Raw genomic sequence first — 23,369 nt, 5'->3', positions numbered from 1 at the left:
TTATATTAAGATTATGTGATAATATTATATGTGTGTGTATAATATTATATATATATATATATATATATATATATTCAGCAGGAGCATGTGGACTTTGCTCCACTCTTAAATTATTCTGCGCACGGCGGAATGCTTTCGTAAATGCCTCCAGGGGGAGCTCTCATGTCTGGTCACTTCCAGACTGCGGTGATCTTGGGATTCAGTCACATCCAGGCAAATTTAGATGAAGCAATCAATGCTCATTCAATGGCCCTGTGCAACAAAATCTGTTTCCCCTTGGAAAGCTGGACCTTTTGCAGGAAGGAAAGTGATGAGGAAAATGCAGTAGAGGAAAATGCATTTGAATAGTTGCTTGATGCATTGTCATCAAACCTCTTCCCCACAAACAAATCAGAATGAATGCTCAGTAAATAGTTGGTAACATCTAACCTCCATGCAAGCTTTGTGCAAGCAAATCCGGACAAACGCTCTATATACATGTCGCCTGGAGGAACCCAATATTAGCATATAGAAGTGGAAGCCGCAACAAAATGTTGCAGTAGAGAGTCTCCCACTCTGGTAATGCCATTCCATGACAACTCCCCTCCTGTCTCCCCTAACAGTCAGCATTCAGAGCCCTCTGCACATGCACCGCCTCCACTGAGATGTTTTGGGGGTTCTCTTGGTGGTTCCCCACCACTGAAGCTTTTTGGTATATATAAAATAAAGAAATAAAGATTTATATATAAAATTCATTTTATATATAAATGACGACAGCAATATTCAAATGCCTCTGCTTCAAGTGAGAATATTGCAAGACCTTGAGGACTGTGCCTGCAGTGTTACCCATAATAATAAGAAAAACCCTGTGGCTAATAGGAGTAATAATTCTAATTAATAGCACCGTGTGATCACGGGGACTTGATGAGCTTACCACAGCATGGTAATTCTCTGTGAGCTGAGGGCTTTCGTCTCCTTCCAAAGCCTTAAGAGAGAGCAGTCCCAGTTTCCAAATCTACCCTTTCTCATCTCCCCACCCCCTCCCCAAAAGAAAGAAATCCGGGCCAGGCACACAGATTGGGCCCAGCCGCAGTCTGTCTCCTGGCTTGATGCAGACAGCAGCTGGGTTGCTAGGCAGCAGCAGGAACATGTCAGGAGGGGAGAGAAGCCCACGTGAATCAGCAACGCTTTGGGGATCCACTTGTGGCCTGGTATAGCCCCTCTGCCCCTGCCCCCAAGGACGCCTGGGCCAATTTACATGCCCCATCTCCCCCTGATCTGATCAGCCCTTTTCCTCTTCACAGGTGAACACAGGAAGCTGGGTTTTATCCACCCATCTAGGCTGGCACTGCCTAAACCGGCGGGCGGGAAGGAAGGGTCTTCCTCGTCATTTGCTACCTGAAACTTTGCTTAACTGGAGATGGCAGAGATTGAACCAGAAGAGCCATCGCGCTCCTTCTGCCCCTGCCCTAAAGCCAAACCGACCTGGCAGAGAAACAGGGATTTCCAACCCAGTTGGAAACACAGACCGTCAGCCTTATGCTGACTGGGCCCATCTAGCTCAGTAGGGTCTACACTGATTGGAAGTGGCTCCCCCAGGGTTTCAGACAGGGGTCTCTGCCTGCCCACCTTGGAGATGCCAGAGACTGAACCAGGGGCTTTCTGCTTTCTAAGCAGGTAGTCTAACACTTGAGCCATGACCCTTCCCTTGGAACTATGGCATTTCAAAATGATTCTTGCCTTGTGCACCCCAAAATTCTGGTCCCTGGATGAAAAACCTCACTTAGGGTGGGCTTCTCCCTCAGGATCCATCCTGCTCGACCCTACCTTCATGACAAGTGCAACCATAGAACTGCTAGCAGAGAAAGCATTACTTTGTGAAATGCATGGTTAATGAATGGAATTCCAGGAAAGGCAGTAAAAGCGTTGGAGTTTTCTTCTTCAAGGATTAAGTAAATATGTGCGGGGAGGAGTGATCTACCGCTGATCATTAGCCACAGCAGATAAATCCACAAAATGGCCTTTAAGACTTCAACAATGGCTTTGCACGGTCACTAACTAGTGAATTTGACCTTCTGGAGAAAACCTTTTTCATGCTTGAAGTGCACTGGGATGATTTGATGCATTGGCACATGAAACAAAAAAAGACAGCCAATTCTGCTGTGTTGTGAGTTACAGAATGCTTGGGATTCCTAGCTGTGGGGCAATAGCATGGGAAAAGCTGTTCAGCCCACTATCCGAAGTGGGTTTAGGGAGAACATGGGTGCACAAGGCACATAAGCTCTGAAAACTCATTCCTTGGAGGGAGGTCAGTGGGGATCCTCAGGCCAACAAGATGCCAGTGGGAAAGTTAGAAGCAGGACTTAAACAAAAGAGTACTCTCCCGGCAAGTGGTATTCTGCCACTTACTGAGGAGGCAGAGCATAGCCATCATGGCTAATAGCCATTGATAAGTCAAATCTCCACCAAACATATTTAACGTACATGGCTCCCCCCCCCAAAAAAAAAAACCCCTAGGAACTGTAGTTTGCCTCTCACAGAGCTACAATTCCCAGTGCCCTTGACAAACTACAGTGCTTTAAATGACTTGGTGTAGATGGGACTTGAGTTTGATGGTTCTTGGACCAACATTCAAGTCTGCTTTGGTTGCCACTTGGAGCTATCCATGGTGCTACCCACCTCCTTTGTTTGCCTTGGGGCTTTGCCTGACTTTGCTTACCTGGACTCACACTCTTGCTTTTGATCTTGCCTAGCTGCACTCCGACCTATGCTTGTGCTGACTCTGCTCCTTAAAACTGGAGCTTGTGCTAGTGATATGTGACCTGGTGTTCTTGGTGTTCCTGGTGTTCTGTGACTAGGCCCCACTTGACTAGACCAGTGTTCTCCAGCTGGGACAAAACATGGGCTGATCTAGATGGCTCCTCAGTTATTATGCACTGGTTAGACACAGAGGAATGATGGGAGAAACCAGCTGGGGAAGCCCCAAGGAAAGAAGGCTCAGAGCCCAGGGATTAGTGGTGGGATGAAGATAAGTGGTCAGAGAGAGAAGACTGGGAAGAGGATGTGTCAGAAGCAGAAGAGGTAGCAGGTCTTAGTGCCCTGGGAAAGTCTGTGGCAGAGAGAAGTCCAGAATCAGAGGCAGAAGCTGAAGCAGGAGAGTGGGCTGAGGGAAGCCAAGAGGCAGGGATGAGGCAGGCTGGTGAAGAGGCATGGGTGTCTCCCTCTCCTGCTGCGACAAGCTCCCCCTCCCCACTTGTCTCCCAGAACCAGGAGATGCATGAAAAGGAAAGAGGAGAGGTTGGCTGCATGCAGGCGCTGTTTCCAATTTCTTGGGGAAAACCCTGGAAAGGAGGAGACATAGCCGGCTGTAGGGGGGCGGGGACCTTTAGTCCCGGCAACTGCTTCATGGGGACAAGACCTTAATTGCTGTACTCATTAGGGCTGACACTCCTGTGCAGATCCTGCTTTGCTAATGAATAGTTAAATCTGGTTTGCTCAGTGTGAGTTACTGCTGGCTTGCTCTTGTCATCCATCTAAACTGGCATGTTGTTGTTCCTCTAAGCAAGGAGCAGGGAACTTCTTCTTCTTTTTAGCTCAGGGGCCACATTCCCTTCTGACAGGCCTACCTCCCAGTGGTGGGCAGAGCCAGATGCAAAGGTGGGTGCAGTAACACATATAAAATTTACCTTTGCACAGTAGGCTAATTTCTTCACACAGCCCGGACTATCCTCCATTGAGGCAAGCAAGAGGCATTATCAGAATTCAACGATGTATTCCTGTCAGGCAAATATTCTCAAAGCAAGGCCATTGAGAGGCATGGCTGAGGAGGAGGGTGTGGCTGAGGGGGTGTTTGTGGCAGGAAAGGGCATGTGGCCTGGGGAGAGTCCCAAGGGCCACCTAGAGAGGCCTGGAGAGTCACATTCCCCCCCAAGGTTCACTACCCCTGTTGTAAGCAAACACGAGAAACTTTGCAGAGGTCTGTGATATGGTACCACCTGCTCAGTTACAACAGCTCTGTTACCACAGTCACTTTTTCGTGACATGGAGACACTGCACATGATGCCACTGGTCCAACACACATAGGTGCACTTTATTCCATGGTGTTCCAGTGGGAGGTCAAAGTATGTCCTTCTTAAGGTGGGTCCTTTGCACTGTCACAGCAAAGGCCTGTTTCCAGACGCTAACAATCCAACAGTGAGAGTAACCCCTAGCTCCAGCCATTGACCCAAGAAACAAAGGAACCTCAAATCTCTCTCCACTAGGCACCCCCAGCTCCAGAATGCACACTGTATGTTACAGAGGCACTATTATATCAGCACACTTCCACCTTCTAACAGCCCGCAAAGCTCTGCCATGAGAGAAGCAGGGAATGGTTATCCCAAAATCTGGTTTGGGAGGAGGAAGCTTGGGTGCAATTTTCTCTGTGGGAAAATGTAGATTTCACACACGAACACACACACACACACACACACACACACACACACACACACACCACTATGCCCCAGAAATAATGGCTGCCTGGAAAACTCAGAGAAGCCACAGTAGTAGCCGTCAAGGCCATCTCTTGCGCAACCCATGGATATGACAGCCCACATCCCCTGCCCCCCTGGTTCTTTCCCATTTGTGTTGCAAAAAAAGGATGTTCCATGGATTTTTCTGCTAGGAAACTGAACCACCACAAAGATACCAGTGCAAAACACTGGTTCTCCTCTCAGGGGTTCATTGGTTCAACACAGAGAGATCTAAAAGTGAGGACACAAGCCTTAGGATGCTTGCTGGTGCTTCCATGATATATCTGGCACAAGGAGTCTGTATTGTCCTACATGATACCCCCACAAGATGAAGCGCTTCCATCTTACACTTCCCTCCAAGGCACAGAAAACTGCCTTACATCAGGTCAGGCTATTTGTCTATCTAGACTAGGGATGTCAGAGAATTCTGTCAGATCTGGAAATATGAAAGGGAAATGCACCAATCTGCACATTTGTCCAAGGTCAGGAACAGGAATCATGCAAGTGAACACAAGTTGTAAGAGATAAATATCATCTATCAGATGAAGCCCAATGGCAATATCTGCCACTATAACATCCTCTAACAGCCGTGGTTGGACTAGCAGCTTTCTCAGCTTCTGAAACACTGGAGATATTGGAACAATTGGATAAATCTTTTGAAACTAAAAAAAAACCACTGATCACTTTCTACAGATATTTATTATCAATAAATTTTATATACAGATTTTATAAAATGATTGGAATAAAGAATTGGATTGTCCAATACTACCTAATCAGTGGGAAAACGTTTTAGCTTCTGTAGCAATGGTATCAATGGATCTTAAATTCTGACTTACACAACAGAAAATGATATTTAGAATTTATTGGCTCCATTATGTTTGTATAAAAAAGGCTTGTCTAAGACTTGTAGCTGTTTGGTGCAGTTGCAATAAGGATAATGCCTCTTTGAAACACATGTTTTTACAGTGCTCCATACTCACTAAGTTTGGGGAGAAAATTGAGCACTATGTAAATATGACTGTGGGGGCAATTTTGAAATTTTCGGAGGAAAATATTCTTTTCAATTATATACCTATTGTATAGAAGCTGACAATTGGACAACAGAAATGGATTCTACACACCCTAACAGTGGCCAAGACTGGAATTGATGAACTGGAAGAATAAAGATATGATCTCAATGGATTGATAACATGAGAACATATGAACGGGTTGCTTACAGACGAAGTCTTTGTTTGGACAAATATACTGAAATCAGGAACAAGTTTATACAGGATATAGTAGGTTATTAATTATCATATATGTATTAGGACAATCATATTATCTATTTATCTACATAATAATGTATGGAAATGTAACTGAGTATATTTAGTGTATTATACTCTTTCTTTCTTAATGTATTTTTTGCACTTCCCCCCTTTCTTTTTTCTTCTTCTTCTTTCATTACTTTATTTTCTATAACTGATTTTTTAAAAAATAATAATAACAACATTTTTTTTTAAACCCTCAGTGAGTTAGGGACTTCATCTGCGTGCAAAAAACAGGGTCTGGTGGATGAGACTGATAATGGGTACAATGGTCAAGAAGGCGGTTTCTGCAGGACCTGCAGAGGGATACTTTATGCACTGCATAAAGGAGGACTTTTGTTTATCTGCCTGTATCTTCCAACATTCAGCTTCACTGGATAGTCACAAGTTCTAGTGTTATGAGAGCGGGAGACAAACTTTTCTCTATTCCTTCTCTCCCTGCCATGCAGAACTCTATCATGCCCGTCCTGGGAATGGTAGCTCTGTGTAAGGGGACGTGGTCTCCTAACAACTTACAGCACCCTTAGCAGACTACAGCAACCAGAATTCATTGGGGGAGCCATGACTGATATGATACAGCATTAAATATATGGACGAAATGGGGCCCAAGACCTTCGGCCCTGCCCTGCCCCAGCATGATAAGGAACCTCACCTTGGGCAAGGTGCTGCAGACACCCACCACCAGGCTGCAGACTTGAGCCAGCAACTCGGTCCTGCTCTCTTTCACTTTCACCAGCCGCAGTACCTGCCCTGAGTCCTGGCCCCAGGCTTCTCGTCCTTGCAGCTTCCCCTGAAATGTAAAACAGGAAAAGAGAGAGACACAATGATGGCACAGGCAGCAGCCCAGAAACCATGGTGAGGGAAGCAGCTTCCGCTGCATTAAAAAGAAACATGTTATCGTGACGCACCAGTGACTTCGCGCTGGCTGCCCTCATGTTACACCAGCAGCTGTCACAGATTTGGGGGGAAGCCAGGCTCTTCAAGGACACAAGCCAGGGGAATGGCTGCGGGGCTGAGCTGTGGGCTCCTCACGGGCAAGCAGTCTTCACTCATGCTGTTAAATGCAACAGGAGACCCCTACGCCAACTGCATTGATGAAGCTGTAATAGGCATAACCAGTTTCATATTCCTTCCATACCTGTATAAGGCCACTGGGAGAGCCCTTCTGGATCAGGCCAGTGGCCCAGCTAGTGCATCATCCTGTTCTCACAGTGGCCACCCAGATGCCCAATGGGAAACCCACAAGCAGGATCCAAGCACAAGAGGCCTCTCCCCTCCTGTGGTTTCAGTGACCGGCATTCAGAAATATTACTGCCTCTGACCATGAAGGCAGAGCATAGGAATCGTGGCTAGCAGCTATTGATAGCATTCTCCTCCATCAATCTGTCCAGTCCTCTTTAAAAGCCATCCAAGCTGGTGGCTATTACTGCCTCCTTTGGGAGGGAGTTCCATAGTTTACCTACACACTGCATGAAGAAGTCCTTTCTGATCCATCCTGAAGATCCATCCTGAATCTTCCAAGATTCAGCTTCATGGGGTGTCTATGAGGTCTAGTGTCATGATAGGGAGAAAAAGTTTTCTCTATCCACTTTCTTCATGCCATGTGTAATCTTATACATTTCTATAAAGTCACCTCTTACTTGCTTTTTTTCTTAACTGAAGATTGGTTGTCCTGAAGGAAATGGAAGGGGAATTCAACCTTTTTGGAAGAAAAGCTAGATTCTGCAACCTAAGGTTACAACCTTATGCACACTTCACCTGGCAGACATAATTTCAGCAGGGAAAGGCAGAAGGTAGTTTGGGATCTGCTGGAAAGTCTATGGGTAATTTATAGTAGATATGCAAGCTAAGGTAAAGGACCCCGGGATGCTTAAGTCCAGTTGAATTCGACTATGGGGTGCGGCGCTCATCTCCACTTTCAGGCCGAGCTGAGCTGGCATTTGTCTGCACACAGCTTTTCTGAGTCATGTGCCCAGCATGACTAAATTGCTTCTGGTGCACAGAATACCATGACGAGTGGAAGAGTGCATGGAAACACCATATACCTTCCCACCTCAGCGAGAAGTAGATACTAATTTATCTACTTGCATTGGTATGCTTTTGAACTGCTAGGTTGGCAGGAGCTGGGACACAGCAACGGGAACTCACCCCGTTGGCAAGTTCAGGAGGTTCAGTGGTTTAGAGCACAGCGCCACCTGCATCCCACTAGATATGCAAGGATTCTGTAGCCATAGCAAGAAAAAAACTGTTTATCCTACCTTAGTTCAGGTCTGGTACTGAAAACAAATTCTGAGGCACAGAATTTGCTCAGAGGCAACCTGTTCTATAATTCTAATGGCATGCCTTTGAACCTGGCTTTGGGTGGGAGATCATACCTTGTTGGCATCTGTTTGTCTTGAGAGATAATAAAGTGCACCTTGATGGAGAGGAGAAGTCAAATTGCTGTGTTAGCAGCACCAAAGTGACCTCCCTGAGGTGCAAGCCTGGGCAGTGTGTATGGAAGTCCTGGGCTGCCCAAACAAGAAGACCTCGCTCTCTGCCTTGCTGATGTGGTCCAAAGGAAAGCAGAGCAAGAGGTTTGGCACCAGCTTGGCTGCAGGAGTCACTGGTTGGAGGCACACAAGACACCCTCATATGGTTCTAAGAAAAAATGTGGCAAATTGTGCAAGCCCTAAGTCTGCCAACCACTGATTTACAGCACAGTCCTGTGTGGTATCTACTCAGAATAGTAATGGTAATGGTAATGGTAATGGTTATAATAAATTATTTATATGCTGCCTATCTGACTGAGTTGCCCCACCTAGCACAGGAGAGCAGCTAAGATTGTTTGGGCATATATATGTTCACTGTCAAGGGTGGCAGCAGGCTCCCAATTCCAATAGTGAGACAAAGGAGGATGGAAAGGGTACATCATGAGAACAGAGACAAGCAACTCCTAGGTTGTTGGCTTGCGCTATCATTAATGGCCAAGGTCCCAAAATGAAGTCAGGGGCTAATCTGGTCCACAGTCTGGACCTTTGGGGCAGCATTCTTGCCCCTGGAGAGAAAGGAGACATGAGCCTGAGCATCATCAAAGCAGAGAGAGACAAAACACATGGTTTCCTTTAGCGCCCTCCTGTGACTGTTTTGCCAATTGCTCTCAGGCTGGAAAGACGGAGAGCAAAGTTCCCAAGTGGAATGGTGCACACAGCCTGGTCAACCTGACTGCATGCACTCATTGCTTTTATTCAGTACTGGCGTCTCATCAAAGGTGTTCTGCAGGCTTTTGAGATACAACAAATCTGCAAAACCTGTGAGGATGATGATACCATGCCCGTCTATAGGCAAAAGTCTCCCCAGGAGTTGGGGGTCGGGTAGCAGTGAAAGGGCTACTTCTTTACTCTTGGGAAGACAGAGAAACCATAAAGCAAGGGTGGGGAGTCTCAAGCCTGGGCCAAATGTGACCCTCCAGACCTTTCCATCTGGCCCTTGGGAGTCTTCCCCAAGCTGCACTGCATCCCCAGGGACACACACCCCTTGGCTGTTTTTGCCCGGCTGGAATGTGTGCTTGAACTCTGATGATGCCTCTTGCACATCTGGATGAAGGACAGAGAGGTAAACACACTGAAATAGAGGATGTGGTGGAGGACAGAGCGGAGGATGGGGGGATGCCTGCCTTGCCAGTAGTATATGTGAAAGGGATCTAGGGGTCTTAGTAGATCACAAGCTTCACATGAGTCAACAGTGTGAAGCAGCACCAAAAAAGAAAAAGAAAAAGAAAAAAAAAGCTAATGCTAATGCTAATCTAAGCTGCATCAACAGAAATACAGTGTCCAGGTCTAGGCAAGACATAGTCCCACTCTATTCTGCCTTTGACAGACCACACTGGAATGCAGTGTCCAGTTTTGGGCAGCACAATTTCAGAAGGATGTTGACAAGCTGGAATATGTGCAGAGGAGGGTGACCCATGGAAGATGGAGCAAGGTTGTTTTTTCCTGTTGTGGAGGGTAGGACCTGAACCAACGGATTTAAACTACGGTATATGAAAGGAGATTCCAACTAAACATCAGGAAGAACTTCCTGACAGCAAGAGCTGTTTGACAGTGGATCAGACTCTCTCGGGAGGCTGTGGGCTCTCTCCATTTGAGGTTTTTAAGCAGAGGTTGGGTGGCCATCTTTCATGAATGAATGAGCTGAGATTCCTGCATTGCAAGGGGTTGGACTAGATGACTCTTGGGTCTCTTCCAACTCTACGATTCTATAATTCTGTGAAATCAGCTACTGTACAAAGGTAAGGTTTACATTCCTTCCTCCTCCCCCCACTTTTGCCTCTGGCCCCACACACTTCCGGCATGTGGCCCCTGGAAGGTTACTCAGAAGAGAATGCGGCCATTTGATTAAAAATGGTTCCCATCCCTGCAATAAAGGCTCTGGGGATTCTCCAACCTTTACACCATAGGCCACCTGACATCCTGAAAACAAAATATTTAAACTTTGTTAGAGGAAGAGGGCTCAGCTGGCAGCAAGCACCTTCTGTTCCCAGCTTACAGGAAAGGAAAACAGCCAGAAGGAAGGGAAAGAGAGTTCACTTCTGAGACAGAATTGCAACTTTGCCTGGCTCAGATCCTCATACTTGTAAGAAGGTGAAATGAGCCCTGCTCGATCAGGTCAGTAGCCCAAATAAAGCAGCATTCTGTTCTCACAGTGACCCACCAGATGCCTGTGGGAAACCTGCAAGCAGGATCCAAACACAAGAGCTCTCTCCCCTAATGTGGTTTCCTGCAGCTGGAATTCAGAAGCATTGCTGCCTCCAGCCGTGGAGGCAGGGCACAGCCATGGTGGCAAAAGCCACTGATAAGTCCTATTCTCCATGAATTTGTCTCATCTTCTTTTAAAGCCACCCACATTGGTGGCTGTCACTGACTCATGTGGGACCAAAGTTCAACTATGCACTTCACAAAGTTGTACTTCCTTTTGCCTGTCCTGAACCTTCCAATCTTCAGTTTCTTTGGATATCCACAATTCCTAATGCTATGAGAAAGGGATGTGAGAGTGCACAAAGGTGAAACCCAGTGGAACAGCAAGCTACCGATGGTGGCTACTGTCTCCCTCTACAGTTGGAGGCCGTATGCCTCTGAATACCAGTTGCTAAGAACTGCAGCTGGAGAGAGTGCTATCACCATCTGCTTGCGGGCTTCCCATTAAGGCATCTGGTTGACCACCATGCTGGTCTAGGGGGGGCCTTTGGCCTGATCCAGGAGGGCACTTAAGTTAACCCAGCACACCTCTAGAACACCTCTCCTGCATCATTTAACTGTGACTGGACAGAAACAAATGAAGCCGTCTAATGCAGTGTTAGATGGCTGGTCCATCTAGTAGTCAGGAGTAAGCAGGCAGTAAACAATATCATGCAAATTGGAGTGAACACTTCGTTTGCAAAAAAATGCAATCTGCAAAGACTTATTCGAGTGTCAGGCCTAATGAGCATGAGCACAGCAGCTTATCTCAGTAGGTCTGCCCCCATGAAGCAGTCGTGGAGACTGAAGGTTGGCATAGGAAGTTGCTTTATCCCAGGCTGGGCAGTCCAAGGCTGGTTTTCGGGTGGAATTGAAGAAGGCACCTGAGGGTTCAGATTGCACCATTAAAGTTGGTTTGGTGCTTTGTGAACCTGCTTCTCTTCCCCCCACTGAACTTTTTTATTTTTTTGCAGTAAGGAAAGTGACAGGAAAATGTGGGATAACAATCCCTTGATGCAATATAATCTAACCTCTGTGCAAACACCACCAGAATTATTAAATAGCTGACATTGTCTTATCAACTCACAGACATTTATTCATCAGGATGAATGCTCTTTAAACAGCACACCTAGGAGAAGGCTATGTCAGACCATCAAGCTCAGTATTGTCAACATTGATTGGCAGAGGCTCTCTGGCGTCTCTCCCAGTGCTACCTGGAGATAGCAGGAGTTGAACCTGAGGACTTCTGCATGCAAGGCAGATTCTCTATGATGAAGCCACAGTCCTTCCACAAAGGGTTCCCCAACTCTTAGACTTGGAGGACGGAGGTGGGGGGAACTTGAAGGTGGCCTTAGCAGAAGCCCACACTCTCACCTGCAGGCCATATCTGTTATGGTCATGATTCTCGAAGTAGCCCTCTTTGCTGGCATCACCCACATTCTCCAGATCCACGGCCCCATCTTGCTTGCAAGCAGAGAGCAAGTTCAGCTCATAACACTCTTGGATATCTGAAAAACAGGCCAAGAGAGATGTAGATGCAAAAGGAAACAGAATTGCTCCAGCTGCCTTGGGAGATTCTTAACACTCAAGGCAGGGTGACTGAGTCAGGAGTGTCAGCATAGACAGCAAGGTGAGCAACAGCAAGCTCAGTGAGATTTGCCCCCAAGGCAGGAAGTTCAGCAGCAACACAACCAACTTCATGCTTGCAGCTATGCATTGCTAACTTCTCTTTTCCACTCCCAGCTCTTGCACATCTGGAAGACCTGGGGCTCTGCTCAGAGCCAGAGGAAGGCAGAATCATTCCTGCCCTACAGGAAAGATTTGCCAGCAAAAGAGGTCACTTTAAGTTGCCCTTTAAGTTGTTGCTGGCATCCATCTGTCTCAAGAGACAATGGAGTGCACCTCCGGCGGTGAAGTCAAGCTGCTGCATTAGCAGCACCAAAGTGACCTCTCCAGGGCACAAGCCTGGGTGGTGTGTCTGGAGGTCCTGGGCTGCCCAGAGGACAAGACTCCCCTCTTGGCCTCACTGATGTGGTTCAAAGGAAAGCAGCGCAAGACGTTTGGCACCCACTTGGCTGCGGTTGACAGAAGTAGGCGAACATGGCCCATCCAACCATCTTAGGGACACCACTCTGGATTTATGTAGAGTTTGCTTCTTAGCTTTTTCTTCTCCTGAAGATATTCCACAAGGCAGTGGAGGTTTAGGACCAGACTATTCCTCCTTCTGGATTTTCTACCTTCCCAAGTGGATGACCCCACCTGCCCCAAGTTTCCCTCCACAGCACATGCAGAAACCGCCTTCTTGACTGTTGGACCCACTATTGGTCACATCTGCTCAATCTACCAGAGCTTGTCTTTGCATGCAGGGCAAGCCCCTAACTCAACAAGGGTTTGAGACCCATCGGCTCCCCTCACCTGGTTTAGCCAGCCAGTTGTAGCAGTTTCATGAGGCGTGGCCGCTGTCTCATGCTGACAGCTTCTGGGGGCCCCAGCTGAGAGCTGAGAGCTAAGTGCAGGGTGGGGACCAAAAGTGGGCAAACCACACCAGAAGGAGCATGATGTGTCCCCCACCAGCAGTACTACCCCTTCCCTAATACTCCATAACCCCATTCTCAAGGTGGTGCCTGCTGTTCCCCAGCCCCCTCCTCCACACTCCCACACCTAGTCAGAAGCACCGGCACAAGCCCAAGTAGTTACATGGTCCTTCCATTTCCACAATTGCCTTCGATAATCTTCTTGGAGCAGCAGAGTCCACGTGGGAAAGCCACCTAGGCAGCAAGGAGGGGCTTCCCAGAGAACCTGACATGTGCCCTCACTTATCACGGTTGGCTGGTGTGTCGCTGTCACCACCACCACTGTGCCTATTGAAGGGGAATGGGAGCAGCTTGGCAGCTACCCAAGCTCAGCCAGGAAAAGCTGAGAGGAGGAGGAGGCAGTGGGGAGGTGGAGGCCCAGGCATTTCCTCTGTGCACAGGGCCGGGGTCTCACATTCCTGAGTGGAAGCAGCAACAGCAGCAGTTGGCGGCTTTGCTACGGCCAGACATGCCCTGCTCTCTTGTGCTGGTTGCTCCCACTGAGCTGGGCAGGGCTGAATCCCTCCTTCAGGTGGCTCCCACCTGGAAAAGCCATCAGAGCAAGCCTTGGCCTGATAGGAACCCACACACAGTATCCCATTTAGTATCCCCCAAACTTCTCCCTCATGTATCCTGCCCAGGAGCATAGGCTCTGGACAGCTCTTATTGCTATGCCAACTGGTGCTCCTAGTGCAGCATTGCAAACCAGGGGGGTAGGGTGTGCCTCTTTTTGGGAATGCTCAGCCCCTTTTCTCCCCAGAATGTTAGGCCAACTATTGGGGAGTGGTGCAGGTCCATCCCCCTGCTCTAGGGCCACATTCACAAAACAGATTTGAAGCATGGCAATACCACTTTAAACAACCATGGCTTCCCCTAAAATACTCTGGGAGCTGTAGTTTGTTAAGGGTGCAGATTGGTTTTAGGCGGTCCCCTATTCCCCTTGCAAAGCTACAGTTCCCAAGTCCCTTGTGAAGAGGGATTGATGGTCCAACCACACATAGTGGAACTGTAGCTTTGAGGGGAATAGGGGGTCTCTGGAAAACTCCCAGCACCCTTAACAAACCACAGCTCCCATAATCCTTTGGGGGAAGCCGTGAGTTCTTAAAGTGCTTTAAATGTATGGTGTAAATGTGGCTCAGGTCCACCAAAACCTTCTTCAAAATCTCCTCCCACCACCTCCCCAATTTTTAAAGTCAACAACTGAAACAGAGCCTATTGCTATCCTTGTTTTTAGGAAACTCTATAAGGCATGGGTTCCAGGCATATACCCAGGGTTCAGTTTCCTAGGAATGAGGTTCAGCGGAGACTGTGGTGTCTTTATGACATATGGCTTATTCACACATATACACAACCTGAGCCTACGCTGGAGGGGCTCATAGCATTAACAACCAAGAAAGTCTTTGTTGTCCCAATCACAGCCTTGGATTCCAGGAGAAATCAAGCATGGCTCTCCCTCTCTGGCTTGCGGCTGCTTCTAACTTCCAGCTCTCTCACACACACAACTCTCCACTCTGGCTTTTGTCTTTCTAACTTAACACCACCCATCTGCTCTCTGGCACAGAGCCATTTTCTTTGTTATACTAATGACCAACTGTACTTAAGGTACTTAGATGACAACTATGACCCTTGCCTGACTAGCCCAACAATTGAATCCTCCATTAGATTGTAACCCTTGATAGATCCAGGACCCCAGGAGTTAAGAGGAGATTTGGGCATCCATCGTGCAGACCAGTCCCCCTGAATTCACAACCATACAGACATGCTACAGGGCTGCTGATAGTACTACCAGTAGCTAAAATTGTGTAAAGCACTTGAAAATGAACGATAACAAACACTATTATTAGCATGAATGGCACCTTACCTACTTCCCTACCTTTTAGGACACTCCCCTTGGTTACTGTTTTTTAAGAAGACTGGAGTGGGGAGAAGGATATGGCTAAAACTGGGGAGTCAAGGAGGAAGTGGGGCTTGAGGGTTGCATCAATAATTTCCCAGGTAATTCAAGCATTTGTTACCAGAGGGCAGGAGAGGGACATAGACCAACAATGTTCTGTGTCCTACATAGAGCAGCTGCCATTTGATGCTACAGAGTAGTGGCTCCCAAAGCAGATGGTACTGCCCCCTGGAGGCGGAATACAAAGTGGGGTTCTAAAAGGAAAGTGGGGAGCAGGGTCTAATTGACTGTCAGAATTTGCAAAGCTGGCACCACTGAATCAATTAAACTCAACTGCTTTAATTGGATTTTGAATAAACATGCAACTAATTCTCATTTTTTAAAAATACTATTGTGCTATTATTTTCCTTAAGGAGTAAACCCTACACAAATCCGGAGTGGTGTTCCTAAGGTGGTTGGATGGCGCCTTGTATGCCTCCTTCCGGCAACTCCTGCAGCCAAGCAGGTGCCAAACACCTTGCTCTACTTTCCTTTGAACCAGATTGATGAGGTTGAGAGGGATCTTGTCGTCTGAGCAGCCCAGGACCTCCAGACACACTGCCCAGGCTTGCACCCCAGAGAGATCCCTTTGGTGTGGCTAATGCAGCAGTTTGACTTCACCCCCAGAGGCACACCCCACTGTCTCTCAGGACAGAGGGGTGCCAACAGCAGTGGGTCAGGCAACCTGCTATTATGAATAATGATTCTTATAGGGATGGGTGAGGGCACTGGGGATACGTTTATGGAACCGAGGGCGTGGGGGGCCTGAAAACCATGGGAAGCGCCAACCAGGGTCCCTCCAGATGTGTTGGACTACAACTCCCATCGTTGGGGCTGATGGAGCGAGTGGTGGTGAAGTGGTCAGAGCATTGGACCAGGCCCTTGGAAACCACGGTGCAAATTCCCTCACTTGGCCATGAAGCTTTCACTGGATGACCTTAGCCCAGTCACTGCCTCTCATGCTAACCCAGCCTCACAGGATTGTTGTGGGGATTATATGAAGGGCAGGAGAACCCCTTGGAGGGAGAGAGACGGAAGGTGTATATGGAGCAATAAATAAAGAAATAAGTTGCAGTTCAGCACAGCTGGAGGACATCAGGTCAGCAAAAGCTGCTCTATAGTCCAGCTGGGGAGGAGGGGAGGAACCAATGTTTCCCCCGCCAGTCAAATTTGATTTGGGGCATGGCTATGGCCAGTTAAATCATCAACAGCTGTATAGGAAGCTCTGCTCAGACAGCACAGCCAGCTCTAGTTCCTACCGGCTTGACAGAAGGTCGCAGAACCCTGTGATCATGTGTACAAATCGCTGAAGCTGCTCATCCGAGCACCTGTGTAACAAACAGCTCTGGCACGGGGAGACCTGCAAGAGGCGCAGAAACAGCTACTGCTCTCCGCCCTCCACCCCCTGCCCATCTGCCCACAAAGCATGCCCAGGTGCTTTGGCTCTGTACAGCTGCAAGGCACCCTTACCTAGCAGCGCCTGGAAGAGCTCGCTCTGGAAGACGTGAACCACTTTCTCGATGGAGACTTGCAGAGGCCGCTCCGCTGGGGACTGCAGACTTCCCTGGTACCTTGCCAGGATCTCCACAGCCCGCTGGGTGTCTGCCAAGACAGGATCAGAGCTATAAAGCACAATGCCTGCACACAGGCAGGTGCTGCCAGCCCTAACCAGGCAGCAGGCCACGCCCCCTCATGCCCCACTGCTGACATCGTTTGCCCCTGTTATGTGGGCAGAGGTAGACTGCCTTTGGAAAGGAAGGTTCCATCTCACTGTCACAGCCAACAGCTGCCCTTCTCCACAACTTCACCTAACCCTGTTTTATATCCACCTTACAATGAACCACGTTTGCAACTTGGTTCCAGTGTGTTCTTGTTTGTTTAAAAACAAACAAACAAACAAACAAACAAACAAACAAACAAACAAACAAACAAACAAACAAACAGGATTTCCTTAGACCAAGTCTTATACTGCTGGTCTATTTGGTTTATCTGCCTTATACAGAGTCAGACCATAGATCCACATTGCATCCACACTGTACATTCAATGCACATTTAAAGAACACAACTCCCCACCCCCCAAGAATCATGGGAAATGTAGTTTAACTGCTCACCAAACTACAGCCCCCATCACTCTTAACAAGCTACACCTACCAGGATTCCTTGAGGGAAAGCCACACGCTTTAAGGGCCCTTTAAACGTGCTTTAAATACATGGTGTGGTTGTGACAGCACTTACTGGATATCAGGCAGGGTTCTCTCCCTGTAGATGCCATCAGGAATCAAACCTGGACCTTCTGCATGCCAAGCAGAGGCTCTATCACTTAGTTATGGCCTTTCCCCCCTTTGGAAGTCATTCAGAACACAATGCTTTGGCCCACAGATCTATAGCCCTAACCATATTGTGGAAGGGAGTCCCCCTGTGGATGGGGGCTCAGACTGACTCCCATCCAAAAGCAACACTGCCTCTCAAAAGCATGGGGAGGGTGGTGAACAGCAGTGCAGCTGGGTCAGTGTACTGGATGAAGCAAAGATCACCAGTGTTGAAGCAATGATTCTTCAACATCAGCTTCGTTGGATTTGTCATGCTGTGCGGATGCCTGATTGTCGTCTTCCAAAGCAACTACTCTATTCCGAACTTTAAAATGGAAAGCGTAACGCTGGTGGTCAGCAAAAGAGGTTTAAAGACTCTCTCAAGGCAAATCTTTAAAAATGTAGTATAAACACTGACAACTGGGAAACACTGGCCTGCGAGTGCTCCAGTTGGAGAACAGCCTTTACCAAAGGTGTCATGGGCTTTGGAGACAGTCGAACTCCACTGTGCCCCCACTGTGGAAGGACATGTGGGTCCAGAACTGGCCTCCACAGTCACTTACCGACTCATTCTTAAAACCGTGTTTAGGGAAGACAATCTTACTCGGCTATGAGGGATTGCCGAAGAAGAAGCAGCAGTAGCTGGGTCAGGCTGGTGAAGGGCCCTTCTGAGCCCCTCGGACCACCAGCCAGTGCCTTAGCTGTCTGGCTACAGGAAGGCTGGAGTTCTCTCCCTATTTGCTCTCATTCTGATATACTTGGCATTTTTAATTTGAAACACACACTCACTTTTATTTTGTCCCCCTAAAAAAGTCCAAAGAGCTTCTTACAACTCTAGAAAAGGGCTCTCAGAGATCCTGATCAACCAAGCGGCTAAGTTCAGATGCCTCCCTAGCCTCCTGTGGGTTCTGCTGCCCTCAAGAAGCATCTGTCCCCCAGACCAGCGCATGGAGGGGGGCTTCCCTTTGTGAGGGACAGCCCTAAAACAAAGGGCGTCTGTACCAGCTCCTGGGAGGAGTCAAACAAGAGGGCAGCTGAGCCCATCCTCTGACCTTGTAGCTCTTTTGCTCCCAGCAGGGGGTACAGATCCCAGAACAAGAGGGCTGTGTCTGCAAGTGCTCAGGACCCTGAGACAATCACTTCTCACAACATGCCACCACACCTCAGGAAGAAAGCTGGAGATGTTAGGAGATTTCCTTCTTCCAATCCAGGAGTTTGCAAACCTTTCTGTTTCAAAGCCAACCACATAAGCATTGATTTGTCTGCTATGGAATCTCAAGTGGGCTATGGATTGTGCTTTACTTGCGGGGAGGACAACAAACACAGCTAAGCTCTGCCTTCACGGTTGGAGGCAGCATGCTTCACTGTGTTAGAAACTCAGATATATGTTAGGTGCCGAATGGCTCCTTAAACCAATGTTGTAGTCATCAAAATGGAATATCTAGTTGCCATTTTGGGGGCAGCTGGCTCTAAAGTCTTATTTTTCAAATGATGGACTGACTGTGATTGATTCTGGCTAGTGAGCTTTGAGCTTTGAGAACTTACAGAAGAAGAATCACTTGATCCAGGCACAGTCCACATATATACTGGCTTATTCCGATCTCTTTTTCTTAATGGTGACTGCTCTTGTTCAGGCTGCACAGAAATAGGCATTTTGGTTCCAGGAACTCGTCCCAATTGTGCAAATAAAATATAACTGACAGAACTCTTTGGGATGGGCGTATTAGTGTGTGAAAGCAGTCCAGATCCGATGATCTCCAGATGGTGGAGATATCAGGTGCCATCCTGGCACCTAGGCATCTTCGCTTGGTCACAAGTGGTTGAAAGGCAGGTGCACAATGTGACTGGCTAATTTTGAACAGTGTAAATACCAGTTGCCAGGAATCACAAGCAGGGAGAGCGCTGCTGTTGCACTCAGGTCCTGCTTGCAGATTTCCTATTGGGGCATCCTTCTGGCTACTGGAAGAACAGGATACTTGACTAAATGTGCCTTTGGCCAGGTCTAGTTGCAGGGCTCTTCTGATATTCTTAGGCTGGGACCCACATTGTGTCCCCTGCCATAAATGGGCTGTGCATCCTAGGAAAGCACTTATTACTCACCCGCAGCTGTCTGCTGTTTGCTGTAGGGGTGGACAACCTCTCTGCCCAGAACCCTTGCAGAAGGGTTCACCCTCTTCCTGTACCACCCTCAGAATTAAAAAGACACTAGTTCACACTGTTGGAAGGCTTCATGAGATCAGAGCAATATAAGGGGTTTTCCAAGTGCAGAAACACATATCCTTACCTTAAGTCACCCGGACCCTGCTTCTCTGTTCCATGCAGGCACTGGGTGGGCATTCTATTTTAAGAGAAATCGCCTTACTCTACAAATGCCCACTCAACTGAACCAATCTGGGGAACTAGGACTGTTGCAGGTGCCACATAATACTCATTCTGTGCAACAGCACCTGCAGGTTGGAACTCCCTGCCTATTGACATCAAACAGGTGCCTTCACTGTACTTTTTTTGGCACCTGCTAAAAAACATTTTTCTTTAGGCAAGCTTAGCCAGACATGTTAACATGTGTTTTAAGCTGCTCTTTAGCTTGCTGTTGATCTCAATTATTTTTTGAATGTTTTAAACACTTATTTTCAACTGTTTTTCTTTCTTTCTTTCCTGATAATCCTATGGTTTTCTTCTTTTTGTAAATCACTCTAAGGTTTTATCACAGCTGAGCGGTATGTAAGTTTTGTGAAATAAATAAAGGGCATCTAAGCTGCCGGTTACATATTTTTTTTGACAAGAGACCAAGGCTGCTAGGAAAATGGAATGAGTCAGATCATTACTCCTCCTTGCCCAGGGATAGAGAAGCTTTGCAGAAAGTTGTTAATTATATTATTTACCCCACTCTTTAAGCAGCCTCCCTTTTATATCCTCACAACAGCCTTGCAAGGCAGGTCAGCTGAGAGGCAGCGGCAGGTCAAAGGTTTATACCTTTGGGACTGAGCAGGGATTTGAATCTCACCACCTACAATCCAGGACTCTATCCCAGGAGTAACCAATGTGTTGCCCTCTAAACATTTTGGACTACAACGCCTATTTGCCCCAGACAGCATGGCCAATGGTCAAGGATTATGGGAGTTGTAGTGCACAAATCTGATGGGCACTGCATTGGCAATGACAATCCAAGACCTGGATGTGTGTGCACAGTTCCTGATTTATGTATGAGCTGAGCAGGCTAGAGCCCACAGCCTCATAAACTAGAGGGCATCAGCCTCTTGCAAAAAGGGGGGGGGGGAATAATAAACTGAAAAAGAAACATCTGTAGAAAATTATTCAAAACATTATTCAAAATTATACCCAACAATTGCACCTTGTGTAAACCAATTATTTTATTCAATCCTCAAACAGAGATATCGTAAGTTTACTGGTAAGTTTAGTTACTGATTTTAATAGTATAATTGAGAAGTTTGCATCCAAAAGAGCTTGATAGAAACTATTCTGACTTTGCATATACCGTAGTACAATGATTCCTCTATGAATGTTGTGAATGTGTCTATTAATTCCATACTTTTGTAAACTTGATAAAGGTTATAAATTTATAAGCAGTCTTTTTACCAAGGCCAAGATTTCAGCAATGTTCTACTTTCACTGAATAGATATAGGGAAGAATTGGGTTTTGCTTCTCATGATCAGATGCTATTAAGTCTGAGCCTCCCCAGGTCTCTTAGCCAAGGCCTTCAATGGCTGGAATCGTGGCCTGGCTGTGCAAATCACATTACTGTACAGTAGCAGGTAGCAAAGTTAGAGAGTGGCTTCTGGGCCTTTGACTCCAGCACTTTGTCCCTGCTGGAAAATGCTTCTCCCTGAGGTGCAGCTGTTAAGAGGCACAGAAACCCTGTCAATGAAATTCTGGAGGCAACCCCATACAGGATGCCAGGCGGTTGCCCCCAGAAGGGCTTTCCACAACTTTGTCTCCAGGAAAAGCTTCACACCAGCCCTGCCAGGAAGATCAAAAGGTGGCATCTCAGGTGACAGCAGGAAATTACTGCCTTGCAATAAGTTTGGGAAAGACACGGCCCCATTCATGGGCATTCACTCTCTAGCCGGGGAAGGGATCCAGAGGCCTTGAGGAGGGGAGAGCACAGAGAACAGTGCGCACCACAGCCGCCCCCTTCCGCCTCAGGGGCCCGGGCACGACAACTCTTCGCCCCCCGGCACCCTCTTACCTCTCCGGCTGGTCATGGCCCGGGCGGGGGCGCCCCCGCCGTTATCTCCACTACGCTCTCCGAGATAAGAGGGGAGGAGGCTGGGCGGGTGGCGTTGCCTTGAGGGGCCGCCCTGTCCGGACGGAGGGAGGGGAAGAGGCGGAGGAGGGCGAAGGGGCCGGGCTCCGACTTTCTGGGCGGGACAGTCGGCCGGCCGGCGGGGTTCACGCGCCCGAAGAGCGATGGAGGTGTTCCCTGCTCACCCTTTCTCCCAGAAAATCATGACGGCTGAAATGTCACTTTTCCAAACGCCCCGCAAAGGGCAGCCACGTTCGCTTTTGCGATTCGTTTCCCAAAGAGACCGCCATTCACGGGCGCTGGATACCACGCACACCAAACCTACGGGACGAGACGGGGAAACACCCCTCGAACCTCGATCCCAGGGCTTTGCAGAGGATGCGAGAGCTGCAAATGCTTTGCCCGGGGAGACGGAGGCTCTGAAGCCAGGAAACGTGGCTCTAGCCCCGGACACACGCACCCCATGCCGTGTCCAGTTTCGTCCCGCTTCCAGGATACTGCCAGCACCCTTTGATAACTAAAAGTGACCACCCAAAACTTTCCCCCTTCAGTGCCCTAAGTTTAGCGAGTACCTGCCATGTGTTTCCCTCACTATTCGATCAACTGATGCTTGCCTAAGCGCCGCCCAAGCCTTGCCACGCGTGCATGAACACGGTCCAATGGCAATGCGCGCGTCCCAAGGTGAAGGCAGGGGGCGGGGCGAAGAGGAAGAAGACGCGCGTTTTTCATTATTACCCTGTACCTTTTATGGGAGCGAGAAGGTTGAGCGACTGAGTCCTGGAGCGAAAAAACAAGCATCATATTTATTTTTCAGGTCTTATGTAAGGCTTGATTGTCACAAAACCTTACAAAAAGAATACAACAATAAAAATTATCAGTAAAAACATTTAAGAACAACTATTTAAAATATACGGGTGTTTTGTTCTTTTAAATCAGTGAGCTAAAAACCAGATTGAAACGTGTCAACATTCAGCGTATCTGGATAGGATTGCCTAACGGAAAATGTTTTTAGCACAAGCCGGAAAGAGCAGAACGAAGGTGGCTCGCCGCCTGATGTCACTACTGCCACGGGGATGTTTCACTCGGCTTGGAGTTCCAAAGTGTGGGTGCGGCCACACTTATTGCTGGCATCTGCCTGCCTTCAGATACAATGAAAGAGTGTACCATCGGGGGTAAAGTCAAACATTTTAGAGAGTTGCTTGTGCCAACTTCAATAAAATATTCCCAGGTACGCCCCGCCCCACGTAATAGATCACATGACGCTGCACATTCACACCCTTTGAATGGCAGTGCCATCAACTCTGGGGTACCAAGCAGCCCCCTAAAATATTTTATTGGGGGGCACAAAGGGACCTTAGCCCCTAGGAGTTGGCTCCTAGGGTGTTTAAACAGGATTTAATGTAGGGCTACCACATTAAAAGATTGATTTCTTACAAATGCCAAATGAGTATCATGGGGCACCTGTAATTTTACCATGGAAACGGTTGCCAAAATAACTTTTAAAAGCATTTGAGTGTTCTAAAGGTGGTTTTGTTTGTTAGTTTGGGGATAGGAATCAATTTATCCATATATCTTGAATGGAGATTAGTCAGGAAACTTAAAATAAAGGCTAGTGAGGCATTGGGGTGTATCCCGTTTACTCAGAATTATTGTGGTGTAAAGGTAAAAGGGCCAGATTAGGACAGAAGCGGGGGGGGGGAGCTGGGTTCAAATCTGCACCCTGTCCCCATCTCTCTCATTCACACCAGTGGGTCTGTTGTGGTACAACAACAAGCATCAT

The 23,369-nt window shown here is 47.7% G+C and overlaps 1 protein-coding gene across 11 annotated transcripts in view; it reads right to left on the bottom strand.

Annotated features, from left to right (window-relative positions):
• Positions 1-21,682, bottom strand: part of DLG3 (discs large MAGUK scaffold protein 3) — a 111,732-nt gene extending 90,050 nt beyond the window's left edge. For 3 of the 11 annotated variants that reach the window (XM_083722806.1, XM_083722812.1, XM_083722808.1), the window contains exons 1-4: positions 21,533-21,654; positions 16,486-16,617; positions 11,884-12,017; positions 6,447-6,584 (exon numbers count right to left, since the gene is read on the bottom strand). In XM_083722806.1, the coding sequence (XP_083578932.1) occupies positions 6,447-6,584; positions 11,884-12,017; positions 16,486-16,617; positions 21,533-21,548 (420 nt within the window). In that variant the 5' untranslated portion in view covers positions 21,549-21,654. Of the gene's footprint in view, positions 1-6,446; positions 6,585-7,257; positions 7,335-11,883; positions 12,018-16,485; positions 16,618-21,532 lie in introns of those variants that run through there. The other 8 variants (XM_083722795.1, XM_083722810.1, XM_083722798.1 and 5 more) reach the window with 7 other exon arrangements.
• Positions 21,683-23,369: the final 1,687 nt, after the last annotated feature.

The sequence above is a fragment of the Podarcis gaigeae genome (genome assembly GCF_964106915.1).
Source record: "Podarcis gaigeae genome assembly, chromosome: Z".
Classification (NCBI taxonomy): Eukaryota; Metazoa; Chordata; class Lepidosauria; order Squamata; family Lacertidae; genus Podarcis; species Podarcis gaigeae.
This window is presented reverse-complemented; position numbering and strand designations above follow the sequence as displayed.